The sequence below is a fragment of the Staurois parvus genome, unplaced genomic scaffold, assembly GCF_062004578.1.
Source record: "Staurois parvus isolate SC_StPar_1 unplaced genomic scaffold, SC_StPar_1.0 ptg001705l, whole genome shotgun sequence".
Classification (NCBI taxonomy): Eukaryota; Metazoa; Chordata; class Amphibia; order Anura; family Ranidae; genus Staurois; species Staurois parvus.
The window spans coordinates 61,940-74,342 of record NW_028319501.1 but is presented as its reverse complement, the minus strand read 5'-3'; the positions used below and the strand labels follow the sequence as shown (position 1 = coordinate 74,342).

Here is a 12,403-nt window from a genome sequence, read left to right as displayed (position 1 = left end):
ATTAGATTACGCTGATTAAACTGAACCTGCGCCCCCCTGCATCAGCTGTCCCTATCGGGGTCCCCCTTTACATCAGGTGTCCTCATTGGGTGGTACAGCTGTCTCCTGATGACATCAAAGGTTCTGCATGTCTTTCAGCTCCTCCATGGCTGGCTAGAAGCTTCCTTCTTGGTTGATTTGTAGACCGATGTACATGTAGCTGTTAGATTCTCTTTTTTGTTCTCACTTTCATTCTCTACCCCATGTTCACTCGACTTTTTCTCTCCACAGGAGCGTCTTGTTCTGAGTAATGACCACTGGCTGGCACTTGTCCCATACTGGGCAGTTTGGCCGTTTCAGACCCTTTTGCTGCCTCGTCGTCATGTGACCCGCCTGCAGGACCTGAACAGCACAGAGAGAGACAGTGAGTGCTCTACAGTATATGTTCCTCTCACATTTCCTCCTGCTGACATCTACCATCTTCCCTCTCTGCCCCCCCTGTGTTCCATGTCTCTGGCCTCCAATGTCCCCCTATTCATTGGCACTGAGGAAGCTCAGTATTACCCCCTGTGTTCCATGTCTCTCTGGCCTCCAATGTCCCCCTATTGTGCCCAGGAGGCTCAGTATTACCCCCTGGTTCCATGTCAATGTTCCCCTATTTCCTGGCGCCCTGGAGGCAGATTACCCTCTGTGTTCCATGTCTCCAGCCTCCAATATACCCCTATTCACTGGCACCCAGGAGGCTCAGTATTACTCCCTGTGTTCCATGTGTCTCAGGCCTCCAATGTCCCCCTATTCCCTGGCACCCTGGAGGCAGATTATTACCCTCTGTGTTCCATGTCTCTGGCCCTCCAATGTACCTCTATTCACTGGCATCCTAGAGGCTCAGTATAACCCCCTGTGTTCCATGTCTCCAGCCTCCAATGTACCCCTATTCACTGGCACCCTAGAGGTTCGGTATAACCCCGTGTTCCATGTATCCAGCCTCCAATGTCCCCCTATTCCCTGGCACTGACGAGGCTCAGCATAACCCTATGTGTTCCATGTCTCCAGCCTCCAATGTCCCCCTATTCACTGGCACTGAGGAGGCAGAGTATTACCACCTGTGTTCCATGTCTCCAGCCTCCAATGTTCCCCTAATCCTGGCACCCTGGAGGCAGATTATTACCCTCTGTGTTCTATGTCTCTTGCCTCCATGTACCCCTATTCACTGGCATCCTAGAGGCTCAGTATAACCCTGTGTTCCATGTATCCAGCCTCCAATGTCCCCCTATTCCCTGGCACTGAGGAGACTCAGTATAACCCTCTGTGTTCCATGTCTCCAGCCTCCAATGTTCCCCTATTCCCTGGCACCCTGGAGGCAGATTATTACCCTCTGTGTTCCATGTCTCTGGCCTCCAATGTACCTCTATTCCCTGGCACCCTAGAGGTCAGTATAACCCCCTGTATTCCATGTCTCCAGCCTCCAATGTTCCCCTATTCCCTGGTGCCCAGGAGGCAGAATATAACCCCCTGTGTTCCATGTCTCCAGCCTCCAATGTTCCCCTATTCACTGGCACCCTAGAGGCTCAGCATAACCCTCTGTGTTCCATGTCTCCAGCCTCCAATGTCCCCCTATTCACTGGTACCCTAGAGGCTCAGTATAACCCCCTGTGTTCCATGTCTCCAGCCTCCAATGTCCCCCTATTCCCTGGCACTGAGGAGGCAGAGTATTACCCCCTGTGTTCCATGTCTCTGGCCTCCAATGTTCCCCTATTCCCCTGGACACTGTGGTGTTGATTAACCATCACCTGGTTTCCCTCGTTCTTTTCACAAAGCCTCTTTTGGTTACTGTGTGAGAATTCCCAGCACCATGAAACTCACGTGAACGATGAAATCTTATTTTCCAGGTCTGGCCTCCATTATGAAGCGTTTACTCTGCAAGTACGACAACTTGTTTGAGGTCTCCTTCCCGTACTCCATGGGCTGGCACGGTGCGTCCACCAGGCAGGGAAACACTGTTTATGCAGCAAACCACAGCGGAAAACTAAAGCTGCAAACTCACTTTACATTCTGATTGTAAAAATATGTTTCTAGAAATAGGAATGAACTGTACAAAGGCCTTTTGTGTGGGATTCCCGGCCCATCCACTGAGGGCCACATTATGTCCCCTGAGGGCCACAAACCTACTTCCCACTAGAAAAAGAGGAAAGCACACCAAGCAAAACTGAAGTTTTTGCATGTGTATTAAAACGATGAAGGCTCCACATATATTGGGTATCACAGATGGGTATCTTACACTGAAACAGGGGCGGACTGACCATTTGGAAACTCTGGCACTGCCCGAGGGCCCGGGGCAGTAGGGGGCCCCATGAGATGCCCCTGGTACCTTTTCATAGGCTTTTTTGAGTTTGGGCAAGGACACAGGGGCCCTATGATCCCCTATTGCCTGGGGGCCCCATGAGTTGTCAGTCCGCCCCTGCACTGAAATAAGAGGAATAATTCCAGGGCCATTATCTACTGTTATCTGTAAACCCATGAGCTATAAAGGCTTTAAAGTGTCAGGTGACAACTCTCTGATCCTATCTAGTGTAGTGCCACCCCCGAGGAGCTACTTGTATGTTTTCCACGGGCTTCCCTTGCTTCGCAGCCAGGCACAGTGTATTTCTTCAGCACACTTCCACTCGTTGTCTTCAATGACCAGTCTAGGGGATTGTGACGGGAGTCACTTTGGGTGGGGGGTCCATGGAACCCAGCTCACTCTGGAGATGTGGAGAGACCCCTGTCTCAGCTCCCCATATCCCTCTTATGTGTAAGTCACCCTGTGCCTGTTAGGGGTACAGGGTGATCTGTCCTAATATTGTGTAGACATGTATAGGTGGGATGGGGGTTGTGGATTGTTTGGTGTTATGGGGTTGTATCCAGGGGCGGACTGACCATTCGAGCACTCGGGCACTGCTCGAGGGCCCGGGGTCAGTAGGGGGCCCCATGAAAGGCTCCTGGTACCTTTTTTTTTTTATAGGCTTTTTTTGGGTGTGCTTTGATTGTGGGCAAGGAAACGGCCCCATGAAACCCTATTGCCCGGGGGCCCCATGCGTTTTCAGTCCACCCCTGGTTGCTTCCGATTGTTCTATTGTGTGTCTGGCTTGGAAGCAAACTATTATGGGATGTACGTGTTTATGGGTATTGGCTTGGTGGGGGGTGTCTCCAGCAGACCTCCTTCCTGATGGGACTGTCTGTTGGTGTGTCTCTTGTTACTAAATGTGGGATGGGGGGATTGTTCCCTTGAGTCTATATATCTTGTATCTGTGCTGAAGTAAACTTCCTGGTTTACTTCAAGATTGGTGTTGTCTAGTCTATGGTCGGCTGTGGTGTCTATGGTCGGTGTTGGGACGGGGAAGCGGTATTCTAACGGAAATACCCAAGTGCAGTCGGGGTCGGTTCCATCACAGGGATGTTTTGTTTTTTTATTGTAGAACTCGGGATGGGGAATTGTAGTAGGATACTCCAGAATTAGAACTCTTCCCAACTGAGGACATCTAGATGATCTCTTAGTTGAGCAGTTACGAAGTCTTGGCTGACAGTAGAGCGCAGACTTCCTTGTAACATACAGCAGCGAGTAGTTTAGGTGTGAGCAAAGTCCCTTTTTGCAGTAGTAGTAGTTACAGGGCTGAGCTCCTCAGGTTTAAGTCAGTTCCGACAGACTGCGACAGTCCAAAGGTGACGTAGCTGAGCAAAGTCCCTTTGCAGTACCAACACTTGGACAAGCTCTTCAGAACACTAAAGGATATGTATACCAATGGAGGAGGTTGTGGTCCGAGAGATGTCAGCCAGGGATGGAGGAAACCCTGGACAACAGGCACCGGGCAGCACTTCTAGAAGTTGAAGCTCTGTATATGGAAGAGGATAGAACAGGAAGGCGCTTCTAAGTGCAGTATATCCAGAAGAATCTTTAACCTCCTCGGCGGTATGATTCTTTCCGATTTTTTTGTGCTGAAAGCGGTACCATTTTTTTGCATGGAAATATGTAGATTTTTATTGTAGGTTGTAATTTTTAGGAATAACTCACTGAAATCTGTCCGAACAAGAGTCTAGTAAACATCCCGGGGATGATAAAATTTGAAATCATAAATTATAATTTAATAAATAATCATAAAAAATAATAATATAATAATAAATTTAATTCAATAATATAATCAAACCAAAAACACTGAAATTTGAAATAGAGCGCCAAGTTCGCACATCGCTGAGCAAAGTCGCAAAATCGTTTTCAGTGTCTGATGAGGAATTTCCCCACGAATCATTATCACTCAATTCTGCAAGTGGTTCTGATTTACTATCGCTGTTCTCTAGCCGGTCTAAAACCGATTTTGACCTAAAGGGACGCTTTTTGGACGCCATGGACTTTTCTCAGTTTCCAGGCAGAAAGAACAGTCAAAATGCAGGCAGGGCGCCGGACAAAGCACTCGGGACAAAATGTATGTGAAATGCATTGAAACCGCAATGACAGCAAAAATGACATTTTTTTTAAAATTTTCAAATTTCCCGCCGGTTCCGGCGCCCGTACGTTCCGACTTCGCAGGGACCGGAACACGGAAGCCAGATGCCGGCATCGGCCGGAGGAGATGGCCGGGGACGCTGAATGGGACACATCGCGGCAGCGAAGGACAAGGTAAGTGCTGCAGGGACCCCCAGAGAACGCCGCATGGTAAGCCCGAGTGTAGCTCGGGGTTACCGCTCTTGGTATTGAAATTTTACCCCGAGCTACACTCGGGAATACCGCTAAGGAGGGTTAATGATGACGGTTTGAAACACTTACAAACTTGTAGTTAAAAACAGGCTCAGTAAGATCGTCATGATGCAGAGGCTCAGTCCACCATGCGAGAACCCGCTGTGCCAGCCAGCAGCTGCAGGGGGAGCTGAGGATAAGATGTCCAAGATGGCCACCGCAAGTTCCGGGATCGCTGGAACGCACGCTCTCCAGGAGACCGCAACCGGACGTGACATGGGTTAGGAACAGGCGTTCTTACTAGAGCTGTAGAAGAAGATGAAAGCGCGCACAAACCTTGCGCATTACCTCAATAAATAGTGACTAATTTTATTATTAAGGAAATATACTCACAAAGTGATGGTATAACAGGCATAAGTAACCATAATCCAAACAGGGTTACAGGTAAATCCAAAAGGGGGGGGAATGAAGGCTAACGCGTTTCGAAGGGTGCTCCCTTCTTCATCAGAGCTCTTGACACATTCATGTACGACTTTCCATAGCCTTTTTCAGACCTGCCAATAGCTCTGAGCATTTGCCTTCATTTTCACCACCTGAGCATTCTCAGAGAGTCGTAAAGTGAATGTGGCGGGTTAAAGGTTTCTTCACAGTAAGAGCTGTGAGAATGTGGAATAGACTCCCTCAAGAGTTGGTTGTGACCAGCTCAGTGGATTGCTGTAGGAAAGTCCTGGATTCTTTCTTGGATACGCAGAATATAACTGGATATAACATTTATAGGGAAAGTTGATCCAGGGAATATCCGATTGCCTCTCGGGGGATCAGGAAGGAATTATTTCCCTGCAGGAGCAAATTGGATCGTGCTTTGCTGGGTTTTGTGCCTTCCTCTGGATCAACTGTGGATTTTTTAATGGTTGAAGTGGATGGAGTTTTGTCTTTTTTTTTAGCCAGACTAACTATGCAACATTAGAGTCCACCCTTGCATCAGAGTTCCCAGCATTCCCAGAGTTCCATTTACATCAGAGTTTCTCCCTACAGTACATCAGGGTCAGCGGGGTTTGCCTTACAAGGACCCTGATGTAAAGGGGAACTCTGCAGACCCTGACGTAAAGGGGAATCCTGTGGATCCTGAAGTAAAGGGGAACTCTGCGGAACCTGATATAAGTGGGAATGTTGCAGACTCTGCTGTAAAGGGAAACACTGATGTAAGAGGTTCTCTGGTCACCATAGCCCCCTCTTACATCAGAGTTTGCAGAGTTCCTCCTTACCTTAAAGTCCACAAAGTTTCCCCTTGTACTGTGAATTTGATGTACGGGGGAGTGCTGAAAACTCTGATATAAGGGGGGGCTCTTACATCAGAGTTCCCCTTCACCAGAGTCTGCAGAGCGAGGCCCCTGTGACTGTGAGGCCTTAGGCTACCGCCTAATTAAAGAGCCGCCTCTGCATTTCATGAAAAAAAATGTATTTGTTATGAATTCTTCTATGGATCTTTCTTCTCTTCCAGGAGCTCCAACTGGCCATCACCTCAATGAGGACTGCAGCCACTGGCAGCTCCATGCTCACTACTACCCGCCACTTCTCCGCTCCGCCTCTGTGCGCAAATTCATGGTAGGGTATGAGATGTTGGCTCAAGCACAGAGGGACCTGACGGCAGAGCAGGTGAGTTTCTACTTTAATTAGTGTGATACAAGAAACTGGATGGAAGTCATTTTCTTCCTATGGCAGAATTATGTAGTCTTTAGGACTGCCATTCCCTTCTCCAGCCTTTCTCAGCCAGGGTTCCATGAAACTCAGAGGTTCTTCCAGAGGTTGCTAGGGCTTCCTTGACCAATTTCTGCCTTTCAGATAATCACTGACACCATTGATCCTTTTTTTTTGCTATCTGTAAGAGTCATTATTCTTACTGACCAGTACTGTAAGGGACAGTCTTCCAATTGACAACACTTCTTCTCCGTGACCAACAACGTATGGAACATTCTTCCCACTGACCCCCAATGTATGGAACATTCTTCCCACTGACCCCCAATGTATGGAACATTCTTCCCACTGACCCCCAATGTAAGGGACATTCTTCCCACTGACCCCCAATGTAAGGGACATTCTTCCCACTGACCCCCAATGTAAGGAGCATTCTTCCCACTGACCACCAATGTAAGGGACATTCTTCCCACTGACCTCCAATGTAAGGGACATTCTTCCCACTGACCACCAATGTAAGGGACATTCTTCCCACTGACCTCCAATGTAAGGGACATTCTTTCCACTGACGCCCAATGTAAGGGACATTCTTCCCACTGATCACCAATGTAAGGGACATTCTTCCCACTGATCACCAATGTAAGGGACATTCTTCCCACTGACCCCCAATGTAAGGGACATTCTTCCCACTGACCCCCAATGTAAGGGACATTCTTCCCACTGACCCCCAATGTAAGGAGCATTCTTCCCACTGACCCCCAATGTAAGGGACATTCTTCCCACTGACCTCCAATGTAAGGGACATTCTTCCCACTGACCTCCAATGTAAGGGACATTCTTCCCACTGACCCCCAATGTAAGGGACATTCTTTCCACTGACGCCCAATGTAAGGGACATTCTTCCCACTGATCACCAATGTAAGGGACATTCTTCCCACTGACCACCAATGTAAGGGACATTCTTCCCACTGACCACCAATGTAAGGGACATTCTTCCCACTGACCCCCAATGTAAGGAGCATTCTTTCCACTGACCCCCAATGTAAGGGACATTCTTCCCACTGACCACCAATGTAAGGGACATTCTTCCCACTGACCACCAATGTAAGGGACATTCTTCCCACTGACCACCAATGTAAGGGACATTCTTCCCACTGATCACCAAGGTAAGGAGCATTCTTCCCACTGACCACCAATGTAAGGAGCATTCTTCCCATTGGCCACTAATGTAAGGGGACCATTCTTCTCTTTTGGCCATCATTGTATTGGGAATCTTCCAACAATCTAAGGGGCTTGTCTACACTGAACATCAATGTTAGGGAGCATATTCTTGTTGGCCCTAATACAAGGGCTGTACCTAAAGTAATGCAAGAGTGGGCATAGGTTTAACATACACAAGCTAATCAAATGTCACATGTTGGTATAGTAACTCTTCCTCTATAGTAACTCTTCTTCTTTTTCATTGAAGGCAAATAATTTAATTAATTCCAGGCAGAAGCAACATGCTGTATTTTAGTTCTTGACAAAGGAAGGGTGTAGGTTGTCCGACATCCACAGAAGGCTACAGAATGTTTATAGAGATGGCGCCATTGACTAGAGTCACCAATGGCAAGACGTTATTCTTGGCACAAAGCTCAGGTTCAACAATACATTGAACTAGAGATATTCCACCTTCAGGCAAGGTCCCCACACTAGAAGGCCCTATGACTGCAGCTCCTTAAAGACTCAAGCCAACCAGTATTTGTTTTTTTTTTAGTCCTTGAAAAGAACAAAGCAGGTCCGTAATAAGGGATGGGCAGGAGGTTCAGCTTCCCCAGGCACAGCAAAGCAAGGGTACAAAGCAGCGGTGGACTGACAACTCATGGGCCCCCCGGGCAATAGGGGATCATGGGGCCCCTGTGTCCTCATCCACACTCAAACCACACTCAAAAAAGCCTATGAAAGGTACCTCATGGGGCCCCCTACTGACCACGGGCCCTCGGGCGCTGCCCGAGTGCCAGAATGGTCAGTCTGCCCCTGGTTCAAAGAATAAGCATGCCCTTTCTACGGCATGTATTAACACAGTGGGAGAGGGGTGCAATTCTAGTTCCTTGAACCGCTGGGCACTGGTTGGCCCTGTCCCAATACTGGAACTTGGTAGCCACATTCTCGTCTATATCTTCCCTTACCTTCATACAAGAAATGATGAGCACGGTTGTCACCAGGAAAGGAAAGCACAGACAAAAATAAAGTCAAAAGTTCTTCTTTTGGTCCACATTGAAGTGAGTTTCCCAGGATTTCCTGTTCTAACAGGATGTGAGAGGAAATCTCCCCAGTGTGGACCGCAGACTGTCCAACCAGGGGCGGACTGACAACTCATGGGGCCCCTGGGCAATAGGGGATCATGGGGTCCCTGTGCCCTTGCCCAAACTCAAAAGAGCCTATGAAAAAGGTACCAGGGGCATCTCATGGGGGCCCCCTACTAACCCCGGGCCCTCGGGCAGTGCCTGAGTTTCCAAATGGTCAGTCCGCCCGTGTCCAACCCTTACTGTCTGTCAGTAATGCTCTCTGTGTACAAATATAACTTACCAGGTATTTCATATTTTCCTTTTTCTTCTTTTTTTTTTGTCCAGGCGGCTGAACGCCTTCGGAAATTACCGGAGGAGCATTACAAGTTGAGACAGACGGAGCCGAGGGGCGAAGACGCAGAGTAACACTCGCTATTCGAGACCGCAGATGGTAGAGATGGAAACATCAGATCACATTTTCCAGCCAGACATGGAATTCCACCTGCCGAGGACATGTATTTCCACATGCAGCGTGTGCGAGCGAGCGCAAACCGGGATCCAATGTCTGCACCTTAGACTGGCCAAAACGCCGGACGGCGATCTCCCGCTCACACTGAACTGCTCTACAGGAATTGGATTAAAGGGATATTAAAGCCAAATACTATTTTTAAAGAGGCTTTATATTTTATAAAATGATTAAAACAAAGGTGTCATCATTCAGAGACCCTCAGTTAGGGTTTGTAACAGGGGCGGACTGAGAACTCATGGGGCCTCCGGGCAATAGGGGATCATGGGGCCCCTGTGTTCTCGCCCACACCCAAAAAAACCTATGAAAAAGCCAATGAAAGGTACCAGGGGCATCTCATGGGGCCCCTTACTGACCCTGGGCCCTCGGGCAGTGCCCGAGTGTTCGAATGGTCAGTCTCTTTGACTCCAATGTAAAAACTCCCTTTATTAACTTCAATGCAAAATCACCCTATTGACTTCAATGCAAAATCGCATCCCTTTGAGTCCAATAAAAAAAATGCCCCCTATAGACAAAATCGCCTTATTGACTCCAATGCAAAATTGCGTCCCTTTGACTCCAATACAAAATTGCGCATCTAATTGACCATTAGTTTCTTCTACATTTGGGTAGATCCTTGTTATGACTGTAATTCCATCATGGCAGGATTTATAGATTTTGAATAGATTTTGGCAGCTGGGTATGAAAAGGGCAGCTTCAAGCCGAACCATTTTGGAGAGAAGAGGGTGATGCTGCGTTGAGTATTCTTCTTTCAGTTTGGGGTTCATCAGACCTCATTATCCTCTCACCCCTTTAGGGCTTTTTTTATGATTTGGTTATCTGAGCCTCATGGGGGAGATTCACTTCCTGTCCTCAGGACACCACAGGATGTAGGAAATTAATCTTTCCAAATGAAGACTCCCCATGCACAGTAGAATCTAACCGTACAATCTTCATGACATTTACCAACCAAGACATGTAGTAATGTGTAATTCAGTATCGCAGGCATTTCTGTGTGAACAAGGCCTCAGAGGTGACACAAATCATGTGCCTGGGCTGCTTTTTGGCTGTGTGTTCAAATGTCTGACACAGATCAGCCCCTGCTGCAACTGCTTCCTTATGACTCGCTTCAAAGTTACAATGTACAGTCTGATTGCTGGGGGGAGGAGACTGAGGAAATGCTTCCTTCTCCTTCTACAAAGTTACAATGTACAGTCTGATCACTGGGGGAGGGGAGACGGAGGAAATGCCTCCTCCCCCCTTCTACAAAGTTACAATGTACAGTCTGATCGCTGGGGGAGGGGAGACGGAGGAAATGCCTCCTCCCCCCTTCTACAAAGTTACAATGTACAGTATGATCGCTGGGGGAGGAGACTGAGGAAATGCTTCCTTCTCCTTCTACAAAGTTACAATGTACAGTCTGATCGCTGGGAGATGGGAGACTGAGGAAATGCTTCCTCCTCCTTCTACAAAGTTACAATGTACAGTCTGATCACTGGGGGAAGGGAGGCTGAGGAAATGCTTCCTCCTCCTACAAAGTTACAATGTACAGTCTGATCACTGGGGGAGGGGAGACAGAGGAAATGCTTCCTTCTCCTTCTACAAAGTTACAATGTACAGTCTGATCACTGGGGGAGGGGAGGGGAGACGGAGGAAATGCCTCCTCCCCCCTTCTACAAAGTTACAATGTACAGTCTGATCGCTGGGGGAGGAGACTGAGGAAATGCTTCCTTCTCCTTCTACAAAGTTACAATGTACAGTCTGATCACTGGGGGAGGAGACTGAGGAAATGCTTCCTTCTCCTTCTACAAAGTTACAATGTACAGTCTGATCGCTGGGAGATGGGAGACTGAGGAAATGCTTCCTCCTCCTTCTACAAAGTTACAATGTACAGTCTGATCACTGGGGGAGGAGACTGAGGAAATGCTTCCTCCTCCTTCTACAAAGTTACAATGTACAGTCTGATCGCTGGGAGATGGGAGACTGAGGAAATGCTTCCTCCTCCTTCTACAAAGTTACAATGTACAGTCTGATCACTGGGGGAAGGGAGGCTGAGGAAATGCTTCCTCCTCCTTCTACAAAGTTACAATGTACAGTCTGATCACTGGGGGAAGGGAGGCTGAGGAAATGCTTCCTCCTCCTTCTACAACGTTACAATGTACAGTCACGGGATTTAATCCCTCCTAAAGTTACTAAAAGATGCGCTTTCAGATCTTCAGAGAAGCAGAGCTGCGGGGCGACTCCTCCGCAGTAATAATTATGCAGAGGAGTTCGGTGGGGGGGGGGGGGCGACTATTTTAAGGTCGTTAAGTGGAATTATTGAAAAGCGTAATTGCTGCCGCTGGTAAATGACCTCCCTAGGTTTCTTGTATGGGGGGGGGGAGGGGATGAGTCAGCCATGAATCTCATCCCTGTGATGGATTGCCGGGGGGGGGGGGTCCCCTGGAGCTCGGTACATCTGGTCCCAACAGCCGCCACTGATTAGGGACAGCGCTGAGAGCCATCAAGAGCCATCCAGGAATTCTCATGGTAATGGCGCACGCAGTGCGGGGAGGAAGTCACGCAGAGCCTCTGCGCCACGGGACCGTCTCCGCCGCTGGAAGCTTGCTAGTCATTTCGCAGCGCAAACTTCCCATCGAAACTTCTGCTAATGGAGGGAGCTGCAGGATTTTATTTCACAATCAAACTTTCATCCACCGGAGGGATTTATGACGGAAGTGACAGACGCTTTTTCCGGATGGGTAGAATTAGATGCATCTTTTTGGCGACCCCTGATTTGGGCGCTGTGGCCCTCGCTGGGCCAATCTGCTGCTCCCACGCATGTATCGTTTGTAATTTTGAATATTATCGATGCAAGTTATAGTTTAATAGGTGGGGATCAGGGGTGGACTGACAACTCATGGGGCCCCCGGGCAATAGGGGATCATGGGGCCCCTGCAGGGGCGGATTGACAACTCATGGGGCCACCGGGCAATAGGGGGATCATGGGGCCCCTGTGTCCTTGCCCAAACTCCAAAAAGCTTATGAAAAAGGTACCAGGGGCATCTCATGGGGCCCCTTACTGACCCCGGGCCCTTGGGCAGTGCCCAAGTTTCCAAATGGTCAGTCCGCCCCTGGTGGGGATGCTGTAAGGCAGGTGTGTAACAGACCGCCTGGTACCCCGCCTGTCAGAGAACTGCTTCCTCACCGCTGGGCTGCAGGACCAAGGTCTTGGCCACTGCACCCAAGACCAGAGGACACTAGCTTAGG

At 48.6% G+C, this 12,403-nt stretch overlaps 1 protein-coding gene across 1 annotated transcript; it reads left to right on the top strand.

Annotated features, from left to right (window-relative positions):
- Window positions 1-270: 270 nt before the first annotated feature.
- Window positions 271-9,321, top strand: LOC149434685 (galactose-1-phosphate uridylyltransferase-like; the record flags this gene model as incomplete). Its single annotated transcript, XM_089663519.1, has 4 exons — window positions 271-403; window positions 1,869-1,952; window positions 6,189-6,343; window positions 8,995-9,321. Coding segments are annotated over 4 exons (453 nt in total), but the record flags the coding sequence as incomplete, so codon positions are not given.
- Between the last annotated feature and the right edge of the window lie 3,082 nt (window positions 9,322-12,403).